Source organism: Didymella exigua (genome assembly GCF_010094145.1).
Source record: "Didymella exigua CBS 183.55 unplaced genomic scaffold M421scaffold_2, whole genome shotgun sequence".
Taxonomy (NCBI): Eukaryota; Fungi; Ascomycota; class Dothideomycetes; order Pleosporales; family Didymellaceae; genus Didymella; species Didymella exigua.
In genome coordinates, this window is record NW_022984776.1 from 1500052 (window position 1) to 1520199 (window position 20148).

At 52.7% G+C, this 20148-nt stretch overlaps 12 protein-coding genes across 12 annotated transcripts; 8 read left to right on the forward strand and 4 right to left on the reverse strand.

The window, feature by feature from the left end:
- Positions 1 to 85: 85 nt before the first annotated feature.
- Positions 86 to 535, forward strand: M421DRAFT_97798 (cell cycle control protein cwf14; the record flags this gene model as incomplete). Its single annotated transcript, XM_033598547.1, has 1 exon — positions 86 to 535. One exon carries the CDS (start codon positions 86 to 88, stop codon positions 533 to 535), a length of 450 nt encoding a protein of 149 aa, XP_033453980.1.
- A 78-nt stretch (positions 536 to 613) lies between these two features.
- Positions 614 to 2011, reverse strand: M421DRAFT_203126 (uncharacterized protein). The gene has a single exon (XM_033588137.1). It carries the CDS (start codon positions 1903 to 1905, stop codon positions 955 to 957), a length of 951 nt encoding a protein of 316 aa, XP_033453981.1. The 5' UTR covers positions 1906 to 2011; the 3' UTR covers positions 614 to 954.
- Positions 2012 to 3008: 997 nt separating this feature from the next.
- Positions 3009 to 3419, forward strand: M421DRAFT_1109 (uncharacterized protein; the record flags this gene model as incomplete). Its single annotated transcript, XM_033587197.1, has 1 exon — positions 3009 to 3419. The coding sequence occupies one exon, from the start codon at positions 3009 to 3011 to the stop codon at positions 3417 to 3419; it is 411 nt and encodes a 136-aa protein (XP_033453982.1).
- M421DRAFT_416085 (arginine biosynthesis bifunctional protein argJ) lies at positions 3405 to 5529 on the forward strand. Its single transcript, XM_033590935.1, has 2 exons — positions 3405 to 3595; positions 3732 to 5529. The coding sequence occupies exon 2, from the start codon at positions 3776 to 3778 to the stop codon at positions 5168 to 5170; it is 1395 nt and encodes a 464-aa protein (XP_033453983.1). The 5' UTR covers positions 3405 to 3595; positions 3732 to 3775; the 3' UTR covers positions 5171 to 5529.
- A 79-nt stretch (positions 5530 to 5608) lies between these two features.
- M421DRAFT_51841 (cytochrome P450) lies at positions 5609 to 7321 on the reverse strand (the record flags this gene model as incomplete). Its single annotated transcript, XM_033594969.1, has 3 exons — positions 5609 to 6582; positions 6634 to 7015; positions 7115 to 7321. The coding sequence occupies 3 exons, from the start codon at positions 7319 to 7321 to the stop codon at positions 5609 to 5611; spliced, it is 1563 nt and encodes a 520-aa protein (XP_033453984.1).
- Positions 7322 to 7635: 314 nt separating this feature from the next.
- M421DRAFT_52650 (uncharacterized protein) lies at positions 7636 to 9515 on the reverse strand (the record flags this gene model as incomplete). The annotated part of the gene is made up of 2 exons (XM_033595039.1): positions 7636 to 8741; positions 8801 to 9515. The coding sequence occupies 2 exons, from the start codon at positions 9513 to 9515 to the stop codon at positions 7636 to 7638; spliced, it is 1821 nt and encodes a 606-aa protein (XP_033453985.1).
- A 607-nt stretch (positions 9516 to 10122) lies between these two features.
- On the forward strand, positions 10123 to 11985 carry M421DRAFT_416087 (DUF1766-domain-containing protein). The gene has a single exon (XM_033590936.1). It carries the CDS (start codon positions 10302 to 10304, stop codon positions 11853 to 11855), a length of 1554 nt encoding a protein of 517 aa, XP_033453986.1. The 5' UTR covers positions 10123 to 10301; the 3' UTR covers positions 11856 to 11985.
- Positions 11986 to 12943: 958 nt separating this feature from the next.
- Positions 12944 to 13545, forward strand: M421DRAFT_203638 (uncharacterized protein). The gene has a single exon (XM_033588142.1). The coding sequence runs from the start codon at positions 13099 to 13101 to the stop codon at positions 13417 to 13419; it is 321 nt and encodes a 106-aa protein (XP_033453987.1). The 5' UTR covers positions 12944 to 13098; the 3' UTR covers positions 13420 to 13545.
- A 179-nt stretch (positions 13546 to 13724) lies between these two features.
- M421DRAFT_97803 (clathrin adaptor, mu subunit) lies at positions 13725 to 15035 on the forward strand (the record flags this gene model as incomplete). Its single annotated transcript, XM_033598548.1, has 1 exon — positions 13725 to 15035. One exon carries the CDS (start codon positions 13725 to 13727, stop codon positions 15033 to 15035), a length of 1311 nt encoding a protein of 436 aa, XP_033453988.1.
- A 544-nt stretch (positions 15036 to 15579) lies between these two features.
- On the forward strand, positions 15580 to 16661 carry M421DRAFT_416088 (uncharacterized protein). The gene is made up of 3 exons (XM_033590937.1): positions 15580 to 15899; positions 15947 to 16036; positions 16087 to 16661. The coding sequence occupies exons 1-3, from the start codon at positions 15769 to 15771 to the stop codon at positions 16184 to 16186; spliced, it is 321 nt and encodes a 106-aa protein (XP_033453989.1). The 5' UTR covers positions 15580 to 15768; the 3' UTR covers positions 16187 to 16661.
- On the forward strand, positions 16526 to 17446 carry M421DRAFT_1115 (uncharacterized protein; the record flags this gene model as incomplete). Its single annotated transcript, XM_033587204.1, has 2 exons — positions 16526 to 16661; positions 16707 to 17446. The coding sequence occupies 2 exons, from the start codon at positions 16526 to 16528 to the stop codon at positions 17444 to 17446; spliced, it is 876 nt and encodes a 291-aa protein (XP_033453990.1).
- Positions 17447 to 18039: 593 nt separating this feature from the next.
- On the reverse strand, positions 18040 to 19065 carry M421DRAFT_203664 (uncharacterized protein). The gene has a single exon (XM_033588143.1). The coding sequence runs from the start codon at positions 18956 to 18958 to the stop codon at positions 18437 to 18439; it is 522 nt and encodes a 173-aa protein (XP_033453991.1). The 5' UTR covers positions 18959 to 19065; the 3' UTR covers positions 18040 to 18436.
- Positions 19066 to 20148: the final 1083 nt, after the last annotated feature.

The following is a 20148-nucleotide window of genomic DNA, read 5'->3' on the forward strand; positions in this document are numbered from 1 at the left end:
GCAACAACTCGCAAAGCACACCGCATCGAAGCACTGGGATATCGCACAAGACCAGCATATACTCACATTGCTCACTGCTGCCATCATGCCTCCCGTTCGCACAGCGCGCGCCTCGAAGAAGGCCCCACCAGAAGGCTTCGAGGACCTGGAAGACACGCTCCTCGAGTTCCAGAACAAAATGAAGGACGCTGAGAACGCATCGCACGAGGGCAAGAAGAAGTACGAGATGACGTGGCCCGTCTTCCAGATCACCCACCAGCGCTCACGATACATCTACGACCTGTACTACGAGAAGGAAGCCATCAGCAAGCAACTGTACGACTGGCTGCTCAAGAACGGATACGCAGACGCCATGTTGATCGCCAAGTGGAAAAAGCAGGGCTACGAGAAGCTGTGTTGCACGAGGTGCATTCAGACGAAGGAGACTAACTTCAGGTCGACGTGCATCTGTCGCGTGCCCAAAGAGCAGATGAAGGAGAACCAGGACGTCCAGTGCGTCAACTGCGGCTGCAGAGGATGTGCTTCGAGCGATTGAGGAGGATGAAGCGAGACACCACGCAGACACGACTGCATTGGCTGCCACACGGACGAATGCCAATGAGACCAAGCGCGAGTCTTGTGCCTTTCGCGCATTGCAATCGTTCTCGGGTGACCCACGTCCAATGACGATCTTGTCAGGACGACAGAACGAACATCTTGGCCTCAACGGCCAAGACGAAACGAGAGCATACCACAAGCGTCTTCAGAGGGTGTGTCGGACCAGTCATTAGTGTACATTCATTCGTTAACATATCTACAGACGAATACAAGAAGTGGAAGAGTCTATCCATTTAATAACCAGCCTCCCAGTGGTATACCGAAATGTGCCAACGCCGCGCTGATCATACCTTCACAATGCCCCAAGCTCCCGTGTAAATCTATCATCTATCTTGGTGCACAGTCGCGGAACATCTCTCAATGCGATCTGACTACCGGTCCTGGATCGGGAGCCAACTCGAGCCTGATGTTCTCCCAGTGATCTTGCGCTCCTCGCGCGCTATGATGGTCTTTTTCCTGCGCAAAATACTCCGCGCTGATGGATCTTCGCTCCATATAGGTCTTCCCAACACGGGAAGTCTGCAACGGTGCTCGCTGTGCAACTGGCTGCGGCGGCGCAGGCCACGCGCTCATAACGTCCGCGTCCAGACTGCTCTTCTTCCTCGTATCGCCTCTCTTCAATCTGAACGGGCTGCTGCGGTCGATCGGACTATCGTTCCCTTCATCCGCGTCCCTCCTTGGGGCCTGAAGACTGGCCGTCGTAATATCGGCAGAGATCTTAGGGAGTTGGTCGTGCCAAGGGTTGCGATGGACAGTGGAATCATACGAGGGCCGAGCCCGAGGCCGCGGCGACGCAACCCATCCGTTATTTGTAACCGGTGTGCTCATTGCAGTCATACTGCGCAACTTTCCACCGCTGGCTGTCGAGTCGAACGAGCTGTTTGGCAAGCGGAAGTCCTTTTCTGGTATGGCTGGGCGTGTTGGTCCCGCACAGCGAATCTCAGGGTCCTGTCTGCGTCGCTTGCGTAGCCAGAAATACGTGGATGCGGCTACGACAATGAGCAAGACCACTACCGGAATCATGGCGAGTCCAGCTATCGATGCGGTCGAGAGGCCATCTTTTTTCTGCGCAGGCACGGCGGTCTCGGTTATTGTCGCTGACATCGTAGGACTGGTTATCATCACTGTGTCAGACGCGATCGTGAATCGCTGTGCCTGGGAAACAGTCGCTTGTTGTATGCGTATCGTCGGCAAGGGAGAGGATGACGAAGAAGCTGGCTCATGCGGCTGTTGGCCACGCGCAACAACTCTTGCCGTGTGCGATGCGGATCGTCCTTCGATATGTACTACATGCTCGATTGAGCGCATCGTGGTTCGCGGCTGCGCGTCACCTGTCAAATGGGTGCGCCACCAACGATTGACGAGCCACCCCTTGCAGTAAAATGGAAATAGACGTTGGATGGAATAAGCTTCTGGAACAGTCTCGACAAAGATGCGATTTCGAGATAAGCACAACAATGATCGGCTTTGATGCGCGATGCAGATGTCTTAGAAGATACAAAGGCGTTTCTGTGACGTTGGCTAAAGGGCACCTTTCATTATGACTACGGTTCCGCTCCTCAGGATCGACTGACGGACAAACAAAATATGAACACAGCTGGACCCTGCCATCGAGTCCGTCGTTGCTTTGTCAGGCGCCCAGTATTTTGGGCCCCTTGCGGACTTCCTCTGTAAGCCATGTTCGCCATGAAACAACGACACATGTCTTTGTAGTGCGCTCGCCATTCGCACGGGAAAATGGTGGCTCGAGGCGGCTGGCAGAGCCTCAAAGAAGGCACAATGACGTGCATGGCGGCGTTTCAGCCTCGAAGAAAGAAACACAGAATCGAGGAAACGGGATGATTTACGCGTCCTCACGAGATTTAGTTGCTTCTTCGAGGTCGACTTCATGCCTACTGACAAGTGGAAATTATCTTGTGGGTGGTAGTGTAGTCAGGCTCTCTTCCTTCGCCCCACATGGCGATATTGTCTTGGGGAATTGAAAAATTGGGTCCAGACAGCCAGCAATGGCTGTGACAGAGTCCGAAGAAGTACGCATCGTGTGGTGTTTGACGAGTCCGAGTTTGCGGACTTCGATCTGATGCGTGAGGTTAGTGTACCGGTACTGCCGTTTTGAGCTATTCTCGGGTTACCGAGTTGAGGCTTGACTCCAGTGCCTTTGCTCGAGAGTCCGGTTGCTGTGTTGTTCTTGTCTTGTCATAAGAGCGCTTGACAGGGTTGGCCGATGCTGGAGGCTGCCTTGACGTAACCGCATGGTGACAGGAGCTTCACATTTGGCAACGTTGCAGCTGCGATGAGACAGCCGGGAGCGGTCGAGCCACTCAATACTGCGAAGATTGTCTGAGTCTATAGGCTTCTACTCACCCTCCTCACGTTCACACCCACCGGACATACCAATAACTCGACCCGCGATGGACATCTACTTCACCGAGCAGAAGACGCTGCTGCCGCTCGTAGAACTGGCTCCACAGCCTATGCCGCCGCGCAGGAGCTTCACATCACATCAACGCGAGCTCATTGAATCCTGTGCACTCGCTTTGATCCTGATCCTCGCAGCATCACAGTGCCTCATCCTTCACGAAATCCACAGCCTACCGTACGCCATTCCATCGAGCACGCTATGCATCTTCCTCACCAACCTTGCTGCCGGGCTGCGGCTCTCGATACCCGCGGGCTTACCTACCGCAACACTCTTGTTTATCGCATCGCCATATGTCTCGCGATCAGAGCTGATCCCCACGATGTGGTACCTGATTCTGCTTTGCTATCTCGTTGGCTCGACGTTGGGCGCGCTGTTGCTGGTGTGGGTCGCGGAGGTCTAATGATGGGGCTAGGACGCGATTGGCTTGGTGCCTGAGGCCCGATAGCGGACGTGGAGAGTTGCACCTTTCCACGCGGGAATTTTGAGAAGGACAACGGACAGTCATTGTTGGTGTTTGGAGGCATTGCAGGGCGCGTTAGGTCAATTGGAGATCTGTGCACGCACAACGGCTTGGAGGTATGTCAATCTAGCCGTAATCATTGTTGAGTCAGAGGAGGAAGCTCTGAGGGCTGTTCGAGCTATCGCTGCTCTGCGTCATTTGCGACTGCCCGCTTTTGTCTCGACTTCAGCGATTGTACTCACACTAGCCCAGTTATATACCCCTGAGTACTCAAGCTCGTTGGTCGCGGCCTCATTATGTCTCTCGCACGCCCAAACTCTCGCTTCCTCGCCCGCACGAACCGCATCTTTGCGTCGCAAACACGAGGCTACGCAGCACCTGGCGATGGCTCGATTCCCGCTGCTAAGAAGAAGTACATACCCACGAACGGCACGTATCCTCTCGGTTTCAAGGCTGGAAGTGCACATGTTGGCGTGAAAGCTTCAAACACGCGCTTCGACGACCTCGCACTCATTGCGTCTGATTCACCATGCGCCGGTGCTGCAGTGTTCACGACCAACAAGTTCCAGGCCGCACCTGTCACAGTCAGCCGAGACTTGCTGAAAAGTAGGAATGGTGAAGGCATTAGATCGGTCATCATCAACAGCGGGTGTGCCAATGCTGTCACCGGAAAAGGTGGCATCGAGGACGCGACGTTGATGGGCAGGGAGACCGATCAGGCCTTCATCAGGGACAACAACGGCGAGCATGATGGCCAAAGTCGAAGCATAGTCATGAGCACTGGTGTTATCGGTCAGCGACTGCCCATTCAGAAGATTGTCTCGAAGATCCCCTCCGCATACTACAACCTCGGAGACACACACGAGCACTGGCTGGGCACTGCCAAAGCTATCTGCACCACCGACACGTTCCCCAAGCTCGTCTCGAGATCTTTCGCACTACCAAGCAGTCAGGAGGAGTACCACATCGCCGGCATGACCAAGGGCGCAGGCATGATCCACCCCAACATGGCCACCTTGCTAGGTGTAATCTGCACCGACGCGCCCATCTCCGCCGGCCCCCTTCAAAAGGCACTTACATCCGCCATCACCAAGTCTTTCAATAGCATCTCCATCGACGGCGACACATCGACCAACGACACCGTCGCTATCCTCGCCAACGGCGCAGCTGGCGGTAAGCCCATCGACAGCACTTCATCGCCCGACTTCGAAGCCTTCCAGGCAACGCTCACCGACTTCGCTATCGATCTTGCTAAGCTCGTTGTCCGTGACGGCGAGGGCGCAACGAAGTTCGTCACTATCCGCGTCACCAACGCCGCAACCTACAAGGACGCGCACCGCGTCGCCTCGACCATTGCTCGCTCGCCACTCGTCAAAACCGCATTGTACGGTAAGGATGCAAACTGGGGCCGCATTCTGTGCGCGACTGGGTATGCTGAGAATGTCGACGGTGTGATTCCGGAGGAGACGAGCGTTAGCTTCATTCCTAGCGATGGTAGTGAGGAGCTGAAGCTGTTGGTGAGGGGTGAGCCGGAGCAGGTCGATGAGGAGAGGGCGGCGAAGATACTGGAGGCCGAGGATCTGGAGATTAAGGTGCAATTGAGTGAGGGCAAGTACAGCGAGGAGGCGGTGTTCTGGACGTGCGATTTCTCGCATGAGTATGTCACCATCAATGGAGACTACCGTACATGAGAACTGCAATGATGCCTGGAGAAGAGTTTGTAGCTGGCCACGTCGCAAAGCGTTGCTGAGCCTTCCAATCATCACACTTGCACCCAATTGTCTCCATTCGACAGTCCCACTCGAGCGCAGCCGTTCACACATTGTCGTCCCTAATTCATCTACCTTTCTCACCGCTTTGGGGTTTTGAGTTTCGATGATACATCAAGAACGGACTCAACTAAGCAATTTGCTCTAGGTCGAGTCGAAGCTTGTCCGCTTCAGCAGAAGCTGCAATGAAATTCCACACTACACACGATGAGCTCAACTAATTTCTCTAGAATGAGTCTGCCACCCAACAGCACATGTAGGCGGACTACAGCTAACCCTAAACTACCAAACTACAGCTCGTACGACACTAGAAAAGGTTCTACGGAAAGAGAGTTTGACGCCATCTATATTTCCACCGATTTATTCCTTCTTCCTTCTTATCTTTATCGAAATGTTTGGGCTCGGTGTCATTATGCTTCCAAACGCGATCGGCTCAGGGCGGATTCTCAACGGTTCAATGTCGTAGTTCATAGCTATGTAAGCCAGAAGGAGTTTGATCTCATTGGCGGCAAAGAAGCGTCCTGGACAACCATGCCTTCCGTGTCCAAATGGCAGGAAAATAAGGGAAGTGTCGACTGTATTTGTGCTCCGGACTGTGCTCTCCTTGTTGTTTTGCTGCTGGCTGTCTTTTCCTGTGCGCCGAAGAAAACGAAGAGGGTCGAAGGAGTTTGGGTTGTGGTATGTGTTTGGGTCACGATGGACAGGTAGAGCTGGGACTCCGATGACATTCCCTCGTTTGATGTGCAACCCATCAGGCGTGGTGATGCCTTCCGTGGCAACCACTGTGCGTTGCAGGGCACCGGTCATAAAGGACGAGTAGCGCATCGATTCGCGTAAGACAGCATCCGTCTTGATCATACTTTGAACGCTGGATTTGCTCCACCTCTCGTCACCCGGTGGCATGACAGATTGAACCTCAGTTTTGATCTCAGACAGAATCATGTTCATGCCAGGGGAGCTGACGATATCGTATATGGTGTTTACCGCAGTAAAGGTGGAAGTGTGGATCGCTGCGAAGTTGATAGTAGCAATGCGGTCAGATAGAAACTTCGGGGTGCTCTCTTCTGGCTCTAGCGACTTTCTCGCATACGTGATATACCACTGGAGGAAGTCGTTAGGAGCATCATCAGTGCTACGCTCCGCAATCTGCAGCCTTCGCAAGATCTCGGGACGGAGCATTTGCCGTATCTTGTAATTGTGATAGCGGTTCGGCAGCGTTATGATGGGAGCTAGAAGCGGATGGAGTATACTGGGCATCAGACGAATCAGTATACCGCCTATTGGAACATCCTGTGCAAAAGCCATGCACAGATCCAGATAGGCTTCGTTGGCACCTGGCGAATTGTGAGAAACGTCATCGTACATGGTATGATACTAGGACTCACATAGATGCTCTCCGACGAAAAGTCGATTCGAAGTCCTGGTCACAACGCGCATTATGGTCTGGAAAACGTTGACTTCCCGCCACTCCTCACTGTTTGTACCCCAGTGCTCATCTAGAGCTGTCTTCAATTCTGTCCAGATCTCTTCTGACAGTGAGCCCAACTTTCGCGTGAGATCTGTTTTAATGACATGGGCGTGGTGAGGTTTTTCCGCCATTTTTGGAATAGGGAAGGTGTGCTTGCTCTGAAGGAGTTCATTTTGGCGCATCTGCGAACTCAACACGGCATCTGGCTGGTCTACGAGCCATTGGCCCAGCGAACTAGGGAGAACGACTTGCGTGTCGTTTAGCTCCGGCAGAATACAAGGTTTCCCTTGGGACAGATACTACGAGTTCTATTAGCGCACAGCCCAGACCATCAGACAGCACGCCATATCATGTTTGTAGTTCATGTTCACAGGTGAAAAGGACGCAAACAGACATACCTTCTCGTAGGCTTCGCCATACAGTTCGCGAAAGCCGTGAAAAGACTTGTAAAGCGTTCTGGGCCACGCGAACCATTGCGATCGGTCGAGACCAACAATTGGCAGATCTGGAAGAATACTGGGTTTCAGGAAAACCTTCCAGAAGATCCAGAGGAGAAAGGCAGCAGCTGGTGCTATTATAGCTGGCACTCCGAATAGAGATCCCATAGCGCAATAGTCGGACAGTTCTCATGCGGTTGGGGCTTAACTGCAACTGAGCTTCAGGGAAGAGGTGACTGGGTGCCTTACCCCGCGATTAGTGTCGACGTAGGGCCTATCAAGTATGATTCCATACATCGGAGCAAAGCTGGACCTATCGGAAAAATTGTATCTCCAAAGGAAGAGCTCTCTCACATATTCGTACTCACCTGCATATCACAAAATGCTTTCCTTCCACGTGTACATCACTAGACGCGAAGGGAGGCATTTCCGATACGACGGATTCGTTCGTACCTTATTATCATCTCAAAGCCGCCCCATCGCTACTCCGTTCTATGAAAGCCCTGCACGTTTCCATCATTCGCGACCAGCCGTCCGCGCATTTTCTTCGACCTCTTCTCGACATCTCTTCCGGAAGCAGCTCCGAGCTCGCTGTTGTCCCAGCCGACCATTACGGTCAGCAATGGAACGATCCCGGACGACTTCCAAACTGTGACACCCTTGCGTTGAGTGTGTATCAAAGTACACACTAGGAATGTGAGACTCATGACTACCTCTAGTAGAGGGAGAATGATCCAAATCCAATGAACCTCGATGTACAGTTCGTCACTAAGCATTCTACCTTCCAGCTCGTCTCCACTTGGGGCATGGGCGAAGGCGTAACTCATACTTTCGCTGATCAAGGCCACAGTTCCTGCGCGATCTGGGGAGTCCATGAGAGATAGATAGTAAGGGGTTCCAACATCTGGAGAAAAGATGGTGCGAAGGAATCCTTTCACACCATCGAGATCGATCGCATTGTAGCTGAAGGATCGATTCCCAGGATATGACGGGTGATCTCCAGTCGTATTGAAGGTGAACCAGTCTCTAGGGCTACTGATCCCGGGCCGCATGTCGATTTCGTACCTACCCGGGACACCCTCAAGCTCAAAGTCTTCAGAAACACCTGGTATAAAAGTCCCGTTGCTCACAGTCAGGTTGCGCGTAACTCGAGCACACAAGCGCATGCTGCACTCCATCAGATCAGGCATCGTAAGGTTGAAGCCATTGGACAATGCAGCCATTGCGATAGTTGCAAGGGTACTATTTATGGGCCCATCCCGATCACCTGACCAGCTAGAGCCGCCGACATCTGGGGTAATGGCAGTGGAGTTGAACCGGGTCGCTCCTCCACCACCAGAGCTTTGCCAGCTGCTAGCCCTGATGAAAAGGCCTGAAGGGGTAGTATAGTTGCAATAACGTGCCCCCGCCTCGGCGCGGCACACGATCTTGCTGGTAGATGTGACATTCTGACAAGAGCTTGCCACTGCTAGGGTAGAGAAATCGTCCCACTGACAATTGCCAGTGCTACAAGTATACTGCATTGGCGAGCTCAAGTTGAAAAGACCATTCAGCATAGCGCCCTGCATCTTGGGGCCCATGGTCGAAGCTATCCTTATCTTAGTGTGGGTATTGAGACGTGGACTCATCCATGCTTACTGATTGTACCTGTTGCTCCTCTGGTGCCACGGGGCTGGCCATATGCAGAGTCGTACACATGGCTGGTGTAAAACGTTGCTCTGCCGGAGACGACATTTCTCAAAGGGTACGAAATCAACTGCTGGGCGAAAGGTCCCATTGCTAGAGTCAAGATCGTGATGACACAGCCCCAGGTGGCGAGCTTCGCCCTGACATGAAGTTTCCAAAGAAGCCCAAAGGAGCCCCAAGGGCCGCGGCTGGCATCTTCAAAAACCTGGACTTCGCAAAGAGGTCTCGAGGCACTGATCAGGTGTATCCACTTGAGCTGACTTATGCAGGAAGCTACTGGAACCATGAGTGCTGTTCTTGACAACGTGGAGAGGATAGCTATCAAAGTGTTGAGGCTAATTCCAAAGACGAAGGTCCAATTTGCTAGTGACTTGTGTTCGTTCGCTGCGAGTACGGCTACGACCGCCGCGAGGGAGCCCAGGCTGAAGATAGAAGCTCCAAACTCCCATACCCAGTCCCAAACGCTGAAACGAGGACGCTTATTGGTCGGGTCCGTGAAAACCTCAGTTGGATACAGCTTGCCGATTGACGATTCAGATGGATTTCGCGCGGCTGTTGTCGGTTCGATCAGACATGGAGCACTGTGGCTGTCGCGATAGTTTGTTATATCGTGCCCGGGATACGAGGTGGCATCGTAACCCGCATCTCGCGCCTCATGAATCGACCCGGGCAGCATCGTATGTCTATCGTAGTATGCTGGTGTAAGAGTGTGTAGTGCGTGATATTGCTGGTCGGGTGGGTTCAGAAGGTTGCTGTAAGCAGGAGCCATCGCGCGTGGCACAAAGATTCACGGGCTGGAAAGGAACACATGAATATCGCCTCCGACTCTTGAAACATTTCAATCGCCAAGAAATGACTGGAGGCAGGCGGAGGCCTTGTTATGTGATGCTGCAGATGATAGGTCAGGCGCAGCTGACAAGCTCAGGAGCAGTTTGGGGGCCAAAACATGGAGATATTGAACGCCGAACGATCCCAAAGTGGACCTCAGGTCAGACATCGTGTGGCCGGGTATGGCAACCTCTTTTGTTCCTTCGAGACAATGGATAATTCGTGTATGTAAGCAAGAGTTGCTGTAGGGTTTCGAATCGCGTTCATTCCGTGTTGGTGATGGTCTTCATTAAGTATTTGATTGCCGCTCCACAAAGGCTTGCGCCCGGCACCGCCATGTGCACCGCCACGCGCGCCACGCGCCTGCCTCGCGACTTTCGACCCCTGCCATCTGCCCAATGCACGCGCCCGGTTGACGCAACGTTCGCCAACAGTGTTCCCACTGTCCGTGCAGCATGATGACACTCATTTCCTGCGCGTGCCTGGACCATATTCCTTCCTGTTTGCAGAACGGGGTTGTGAGAAGGCAATTCCTTGAGCGGTGAAAGGCGCTTCGATTAACAACGCATACCTCTAGCTTCCTTCGCTTGGCCCTCACATCTCAATAAAATCAACTACATCCACTCACTTGGATATGACATTCATAGGCCGAACACCCGAATCTCTGATACTACGGTCAGACAGTCGAAATCCAGCGACGACATGCAAAGGCATCACCAAGTCTGGCCGACCATGTAGACGACCAATTGATGCAAAAGTGAGCGAAGACGACGGCGTTCTTGCCGTTGTGTCAGTCGCGGGCGATAGTGACAGCGAAGATATTGGGGCTGCGGCATACTTCTGTTGGCAGCACAAAGACCAGGCCGAGCAGTTGGCAGCCACAAAGAGTGACGGCCCGGATACACAACTCTATCCACTGAAAGAACGGAGCAGTATAGATACCCTGGTACAGCGACTCGGGGTTTTGGAAGTAGATGATGCCGTGCAGGAACCACATCGCAAGAGGCGGGACAGCAGCAAGAAAGAGACTGGATCGTCGGGCAATCGGCCACCACGGCGGATCAATCGACCGGCGACCTGGGATCGCGTCGAGGGGCCTTTGATCTCAGTACCAAGCGACGTTATGGCAGCGCAAAAGCAGCGCAGAAACAGCCGGCCCTCGAAACCTCCACCGCAGACAAAGAAGTCAGGCTTCTGGCAGTCTCTGTGCTGTGGTGCTGCAGACGACGATGAGATTGAAGTCATAAGGCACAAGAAGCGGACAAGCCACCGTCCCGAGTATGCGGCCGACACACCTATGCAGCAGATGCCACAAATGCCCCCTCGCCCACAGCAGACACATGGCAGTCGGCCAAGTGCAGCCTCAGCCCCACGACCTGTATCGAGAACTCAGGCACCAGGTCGCAAGCTGATCAGCAGTACCGTCGAAGGTGCATCGGAGAAAGGGGGTATGCTAAGATACATTCCCCAGAACGTGTCGCCGCAGCTGGCTGCGACCCTGCTTGCTGAGCTGTCCAAACCGATTTCGCAACACGACGACGAAGGCTACATATACATATTTTGGCTGACACCGGAAGCTTCCGGACCAGCACCCTCATCCGCAGCATCCACAATCCTCACTCCTCCGTCACAGCCCGGCCAGGCACGACGCACCTCCGACGTGCTACGCCAGTACTCGGTCAAGCACGGTTCGCGGCCGCGGTCAGGCTCTACACGCCAACGATCTAGCAATGATGAAGCAAGCGGTGTCGTTGAGAAGGATACCATCCTTTTGAAGATCGGACGCGCCAACAATGTCCACCGTCGTATGAACGAATGGACACGCCAATGTGGCTACTCGCTTTCCCTGGTGCGCTTTTACCCTTACATCTCATCATCAACGCCCACGCCTTCGCCGCAAGCCTCGCCAACAAACTCTCGTCGCACCTCTGCGCATAATGTGAAGGGCAACCGGGGCGCGTCTGATGCGGGCATTGTGCGCAAAGTGCCTACGGTCATGCGTGTGGAGCGCATGATCCATCTTGAGCTTGTGGAGCAGCGGGTGATGAAGAAGTGCGATGCTTGTGGTAAACAGCATCAAGAATGGTTCGAGGTAGATGCGACTAAGGATGGTGTGAAGAAGGTGGATGAAGTGATCAAGCGGTGGGTGGAGTGGGCTGAGCGTGCAAACGAGGAGCGCATGAAGTGATTAATATCCCCCACTACGTGACGAGAACCACTCCGTAACGAGATGGCAACACTAATTAATCGTCTGGAGACTCTCCTACGCAAGTAAATAAAGTTGTAGCTAGTGTACTAGCAATATTCTACCATTTCCGCACCTGTTGCCGGTGTGTGAACAGAAAAATACCATCTCGTTGATGGCGTTGTCGATCATTTCGTTATGGCCTCTGGAGTCGCTCTAACGTTATTACCCCTGTTCAACGATGACTGTTAACGAGCCTCTCAAATTTGGGGCTATGATATACTAGTACTATCACAAGAGAATCAGCATTCAAGAGTTGAAGTCACTCAGCTGTCAGGGTTGTGTCTTCTGGGAGTTTCGCTGACTGGAAAGAGGGGTTCACGAGTTTTTCGACCTAGCGCGGCCTCCTAGCTTGCTTAGATGTGCATTAGCGGTTAAATATCTTACTGTATTAAATCCTAGCTATCACACGTGCCTTGTGGCGCGTGGAATATGTTTGCTTAGTTTGTCTGGTTTGGCTGGTTTGTCTAGTCTGTAAATAGCAATGTGTTGAGTTGCTTTGTCTGCACCGCACTGCACAGCCTCGCTGGCACACGCTGAGCTGCGTTCTGTTCTCCTCCTACAACAAGAATTACAGTGAACTAACCACCATGGATCTAGCCAGTCAAGCACTAACTAAAGCACTTCTAGATAGCATCCCTGACACCCTCGCAGCTTAAGCAGCGCACTTCAATGTGGCACTCTCCACCCTCAGTTATTGTAAACTTGAACGAGAATTAAAAGAAGCTAAAGCTAATAAATAGCAGTATCTCACCTAGTACGAAGTAAACGCAGTTGTAGAGTTCTTGTTACAACAGAAGGCTTTTAGAACGCCTATGCAAATGAAGCACGTAGTTGCAATAGCATTTAGTGCCACTCGCAATTAACCGCTGGCGGACAGGCCACTCAAGCCTCCTGGCCCAAACTAGGCTAAGGCATTTGAGAAACATCGTCTAGAGCTTGTAGCGAAGAAGAACCAGCCACGGGATTAGAACTAGCACAACATCTATAACAAGGTTAAGTATTGGTTTGAAGTGATTAAAAAGGAATTACAACCTCCAGATATACTGCTGGAGAACACATATAACATGGACGAGACTAGTATTATGCTAAGTATGCTAAATTCCGTGAAAGTCCTAGTTGGTAAGGACGATACACATGTCTATAGAGGGGCGCGTGTTAAGCGTACTATGGTAACTGCTGTTGAATGTATCTCTGCAGACGAAAGGTCGGAATCAAAGGTTCAGACGTGCTCGATGGACCTGCAGACGATGGCGATGATGCGAGTGATGTTGCAAATACGTCCTGGACACAAGAAGTGGGGGAGCACACATCGACCGGAGACGGTGAAGTCATAGATGAACAGACTGAAGACGCTGCCGAGGAAATGGACCGAGCACAGCGCGAAGAGAAGTGGATGGAGATTTGTCAGGAGAAGGTGGAGATTGCACGGCAGATGTGTGACCTCGAAGATGACATGAGTGTCGAGGAAAAGCTGAGTGTGTTTGATAGGGTCAAACGCGAATGAGAGGGGGAAAGAGAGCTATTGTTCATAGGGGCGAGCAGACTCAGCGATACTCAGGCACACGATCGACGGCTTCGACTATCGTAGCAACTGCGCATGTATCCGATTCTGAAGAGGCACACATTGGTGCAACGTTCAGGATGATGTGTGAAGATGGACATGTGTGCGGCTCCACATGGGACCCCTGCGCCATGATTAGCGTGTGGGGCTTCATCCGTCCCCTCGCAGGGAGAGCTTCGACATGCACGAGGACAGAAGCACGCCGCCAACAGCTCGTCACCGCTGCCTGTCCGTTGATCGCCGTCGCAATGCTCTCCGGTATCCTCATATTCAACCAAAAGGGCGAGAACCTCATCTTTCGCGCCTTCCGTAACGACTGCCGCCCGCGCCTCGCCGACGTATTCCGTATCCAAGTAATCTCCAACGCACAAGTTCGCTCGCCCATCCTTACACTTGGCTCGACGACATTCAGCCATGTGAAGCACGAGAACATCTACCTGGTCGCTGTGACTAAGAGCAACGCCAATGCTGCCCTTGTCTTCGAGTTTCTGTACCGCCTGGTTGGTCTGGGGAAGGCATACTTCGGGAAGTTCGACGAAGAGGCCGTGAAGAACAACTTCGTGCTAGTGTACGAGCTGTTGGATGAAATCTTGGATTTTGGTTACCCACAGAATACTGAGACAGATACGTTGAAGATGTACATCACAACGGAGGGCGTCAAGTCAGAACGGGCCATGGAGGACTCGTCCAAGATCACAATGCAGGCCACTGGCGCCCTGTCATGGCGGCGGGCAGACATCAAGTACCGCAAGAACGAAGCTTTCGTCGACGTCATCGAGGATGTGAACCTCCTCATGTCAGCGACCGGCACAGTGTTGCGAGCGGATGTCAACGGACAGATCATCATGCGCGCATACCTCTCAGGCACACCAGAATGCAAGTTCGGCCTCAACGATCGCCTCACACTCGGCGAGGACAACCTCCAGCAGCCCTCGGGCAACAAAGCCGGCGCCAAAGCCACACGAGCAGCTGCCGGCAGCGTCACACTAGAAGACTGTCAGTTCCACCAGTGCGTCAAGCTCGGCAAATTCGACGCAGACAGGATAATATCCTTCATCCCTCCGGACGGCGAGTTCGAACTCATGCGGTACCGCGCAACCGAAAATGTCAATCTACCCTTCAAAGTCCACGCCATCGTCAACGAAGTCGGCAAGACCAAAGTCGAGTACAGCATTGCCATCCGCGCAAACTACGGCTCGAAACTCTTCGCTACAAACGTTGTCGTACGGATACCAACACCGCTGAATACTGCGCGCATTACCGAGCGCACGTCACAGGGTAAGGCGAAGTATGAGCCGGAGCACAACAACATTGTCTGGAAGATCCCTAGGTTTACGGGACAGAGCGAATTTGTGCTAAGTGCTGAAGCGAGCCTGACGAGCATGACGAACCAGAAGGCGTGGTCGAGACCCCCGCTGAACTTGAGCTTCTCACTGCTTATGTTTACGAGCTCTGGGTTGCTGGTCAGGTATCTCAAGGTGTTCGAGAAGAGCAACTACAGCAGTGTCAAGTGGGTAAGATACATGACACGGGCGGGCAACTACGAGATCAGGTTTTAGATAATGTATGTAATGACACTTCTGTCACCACCGGCGTTGCATTGCAGGCGTTCGGCAACGATATCCTTGGGCTTCGAGCTTTCTGAATCATCAACACCCGTCTCACACGACTGAAGGACATGGTCCAGAATACTAATCCATCAGAGATCCAACGAGTGTGCGACACGTTTTCTGTGACTCGGCCGACTATTCGAGCGCATCGACCACTATGTTTGATGTAAACCCAGCTGTAGACTTGAACACCAATTAGGAGGCATAGGTATCTCAATTCGCACAAAGTATGTGATAAACAAGCAAGATTGGGAAGAAGCTGTCGTCACGACGACAAGCTCATGTATATCAAAATGCATTATACGTTCAGGGAACACGATGTGCAGGGACGTTCAGAAGTGTTCCAGATTCTGGAAAATATGTGAGTCACGCATGTCGACAAGAAGGGAACGGGTGAATGCCTCCGACCGGTGGAGAACAGGGAATAGGGCTGAGAAGGGCAGGGGATAAGACTGTAAGTAGTGCGTCATGGTTCGTTCGCTCGTGCTAGCAGCTCGCCGATCGTTGTTGCCCGTAGCAACAGGCTTCACCAAACACTAAGAGCGTGAACATTCTTAACGGCTGCATTGGGACGCGTTCAGAACCCATCACGTCAATTACTTCCACTGCAACACCGCTAACATCGCTTCGATACAGTCAACATCCACTTTGCACCCACGCACATTCACAACCACACTCAACAATGTCTGCCAACGTCCTCAGCAGCCGTGACACCAACGCGCAGATCAAACCTGTCGCGCAGTCCGACGCCAAAGACACCAAGTCGCTCGAGTATCACCGTCAGGTCCTTGAGTCGCGCATGAAGGACGAGCAGTAAGAATGCACGTTACATACTCAATGCGCAAGGCTAACAGAAGCAGGGCACAGAAGTACGTCTCTCCCTCGGACGAGATCCAGTCACCGGCCACACAGAAGCTCAGCAACTTCCGCAATAAGAACATCATGAAGAAGTGAGTTTACACGTCACATGAATGTAAATCCAGTGCTTACATGTCCCCAGGTCCAAGCCCCAAACACTCTTCCAGAAGACAAGCACCCGCAGTTTCGAGGCGGCTAAGGGCCAGCCCATGTTCGCCGACATCCCCAAGAAGGACGAGTGAGCCATCGACACGGCACACAAATGCTGTGAAAGCTGTCTCTACATCTTCAGCTTCCGTAGCGCACAGTTGGTTTTTGGTTCGGCGCTTTTCTTTGCATCTATACCCCATGCCGCGGATGCATGATGGGGTTTGGCTGGGACATGGTAGTCTCTCTGGCGTTTGGGATGGAACTTTTGGACTTGAGGCACAGGTATTGGACCGCGACAGACATGAGATTATTGGAGATGTACATTAGCTCGGTACACAAGGAGTGGGATGGTGGGATGCTCTATCGATAAGGAGCATGCTAAGCCGAGCAGATGCAATTCATCTGGCGCCGCATCCTGTTCACTTCTCTTCATGACTTCCCCACCTGCAAGCCAGCAGTCTCTCCAGGATGAAATAGCTGACCTCGAGGGGCGTCTTCGTGATGCCAAGGCGCAATTGAACCAACAGCAGGCCGTGTCGACACCGTCTACGACTGACAAGGACGCAGGTCCGTTATCGCGGCGCACCACACGGCACCTTACTGATCAGACAGTGGCCTTGCATGCTCTGCTTCTGCTGTCCGACTCAGCACTACCACTGGGCTCTTTCGCCTTCAGCAGCGGTCTCGAGTCGTACCTGGCCCACCACAAACTCTCCCCACCGTCCGCATCCCAGCTGCCCCTCTTTAACGCCTTCCTCCGCCTCTCCCTCGCAACACTCACAAGCACCGCGCTCCCCTACGTCCTCGCTGGCTACCGCGACCCCTCAGACATCGAGACCCTCGACAACGACTTTGACGCAAGCACACCCTGTACCGTCGCGCGGCGCGCCAGCATAGCCCAAGGACGCGCATTACTCGCTGTGTGGGACCGCAGCTTCAAAACGCAGTACAAAAGCGCTTCGCTCGCTGACGGTGGCGATCACCGGCGAGCTGCAATCGAAGCGCTGACGTGCTTCTCGTCCACGCTGCGCACCTCGCCGCACGCCAACGCGCACTACGCACCCTTGTGGGGCCTAATATCCCTGATCCTAGCCGTGCCTTTGCACGAAGCCGCATACCTGTTCCTGTTCAGCCACGCACGGACGGTCATGAGTGCTGCGGTGCGCGCGAGTGTCATGGGCCCGTATCAGGCGCAGAGCCTGCTTGCAAGTATGGAGCTGCAGGACAGGATCCGCGGGCTGGTGGATGAGGGGTGGGGAAGGAGAACTGAGGACGCGGGGCAGAGTGTGCCTGTTATGGATCTCTGGGTGGGGAGGCATGAGAAGCTTTATAGTAGGATTTTCAACTCTTGATTGGAATGATGGGCAGTGTAGGACTGGAGTATGCAAAGCATTGCGGTTGTAATACTGAGTGTGATGTTATATCACCACAAACCTCGACTACAGCTACCTTGCTTCGTTTCTCGGCTGCACCGTCTCAGCATTCTCGTTCGTCTGGCTCTTTTTGTCACGCTTTGGATATTCTACAACTATCCAGCCGTTACCTCACGGCAGCCATTTGCGAGCCGCTGCGGGGAGCTCACACGTCTCACGACTGCTGCCCTGCCATCACAAGTCCCCACCACTGTTGACCAAACGAAGCAGGCAGTTGGTGCAACCATGTCTTTGAACATACTAACATAACTGCGCAAGTCTGCCGTGCATCGCTCGGAAACCAAATGTAATAGCAAAGTCTTTTCAGACAAGTTCTTCACAGACTTCAATGAAGATGCCATCCGCCGGCCAGTTCCATAATTAACACGTTGGGCAAGGGGGGAGAGAAGAATGTGGAAGAGTTGTGAGGTACTCGAAATCTGGTTCCGCACTTTCGGTTCCATGGTGCGCGTCACTTCGACCTATTTCACATAGCACCTGAAGTACGCGCCAAATCTGATTCCATGATTTCAGTTCCACAGTCCGCATCAGCTCGACCCATCTCACAGAGCACCTGAGGTACTTCATACGCGCCACAACCTCGACACTCCTCTTAACAGAAAACAAAGTCTCACGAGAGAACTTTGAGACAGTCTTACAACCATCTGCAGCAAACATCGCGAACACACGAGATGCCGCCAAAACGCAAGAACGCCCGCTTGCTCCAAACTAAAGCACCCACACAACCTCGTCCGACACAATATTCTTCTACCACCTCAACGTCAAACCGTACGATGTCTTCTGCCAGTGGAAGCACTCGCGCATCACAATCCCAACACGCATCATCCTCGGCATTGCCAACAAGGCCGCAGCACAGGCTATAGTCGCCTCTCAGGGCGACTCTATTACGTTCAACTGCGCAAAGTAGTCCTACATGTTCTTCAAAGCGCTGTACTTTGAGGACGCAAGGTCTTGTATGAGCATCCTTGAGAGCAAAGATCCCAGCGAGCAGAAGAAGATCGGCCCAGCAGTCAGGGGCTTTAACGATGCTGACTGGAATATGATCAAGAGCCAAGTCAAGCGGGTGGGGAACTGATTTAAGTTCACGAATCCGGTGAATAGAAATATGAAGGATATCCTGCTGGGCACTGAAGAGAGAGAACTCGCTGAGGCTAGTAGCAGGTATAGAGTTTGGGGGATTGGGTATAAAGAGGAAGTGGCGGCGAGGTATAGGAAGAACTGGGGGCTGAATAAGCTAGGGAAGGCACTTATGGCGGCCAGGACAAGGATTCGGGAGGTCGAACTGAAGGAACGGGAGACAGGCAGTACCAATGAATGGGGACTGGGACGGTGGAGCGGGCGATGAAGTTGATGAAGCGGAATTGAGTGTGTGGAATATGAGGAAGGAGGTTGAAGATGAGGTGTAAGAGTGAGTGCACGGGGGGATTTCATCAATCACCACCAAGAGCTCCGCACTGACATGATAGGCAACGTGTTGCACCATGTCCTAAAAACTTCAACAAACCTGTTGACCGCGCCACTTCGTCTTTCCTTTATCGCACTATTCGGACAGCGTGCGACATCCAGTGATGTTTTCTGGGCAACAGGTTCCAATAAGGCCATAGAAGCGATCACTGTGATGTCACTTTCGCTTTGATTAGAGCACCTGCCAGAATATTGTGCCCACTTAAGTTGGTCTCGTTTGGCAAAGGAAGAACCAAGGAAAGGTCTGATCCTCGCTGTCCACTTGGTGACAATCATAGCGGGCCCAAATTTCTCTTTCTATCTGTAGCGTGAGGTATGAGGAGAAATATTGTAGTAATTGAGCGATCGTAAAGAATCTGTCAGTGTCATGACAAGGTGTTGAAGGGAAGCCGCAGGTACCACAATCCTTCTCGGGGCCCGCGGGCGGGGTTCAGTCGACCCATCCGGAACCAAGCCACAGCATTCCGACTTCGGCGACCCGAACAGATACCGGTATTCCAACACTCGTCTGATGGTGAGAAAATGTAAGCTTGTTTGGAATCGAATGTTGTTATCTAGTGCTTCTAACGCCCTTGGGGACGAAGGTTGACATGATGTGCATGTTGTAATGGCGTCCGGCCGCGGGTTCCGTTGCATGTGGCATTGCGGATCAGTCGGAGGCGCCTCGCTTCGATGCAAGCCCGAGATCTGGGGTAAATGCTTGTTCAATTGCTAGCGTGATCTTCGAGCACAAGGCAATTGTCAAAGAGAAGCCTCACAACGGCTTCGGTGTTTGCCGCGTCTCTTTGGCAGAGCGCATGTGTATTCATCTATTCATTGATCACAAACAGTCACGACACCACTGTCGTTTTCATCACTCTAGAATATTGTTCGAAGCAATATATCTATAGAACGTACTCACCCACAGGAGGTCAAAGCAGTGCGGCGCTAATTCCGCACCACAGATTGTTCCGCAACGAGGAAGCTATCAAGCCTTATCGCTTCTTGAAGTCATTGTATCGAACAAAGAAATCTCTCTGGTGATAACGTAGTCGAAGGTTGTCCAGGCAGAATTGTTATCGCTAGATGCCACTTGCAGTCATAGTTGTGAGATTAAGGCAGTGGCACCTTACCGCTTCTGGAATGTCCACGCGACAGCGCGTCTCCCACGGTCGCAG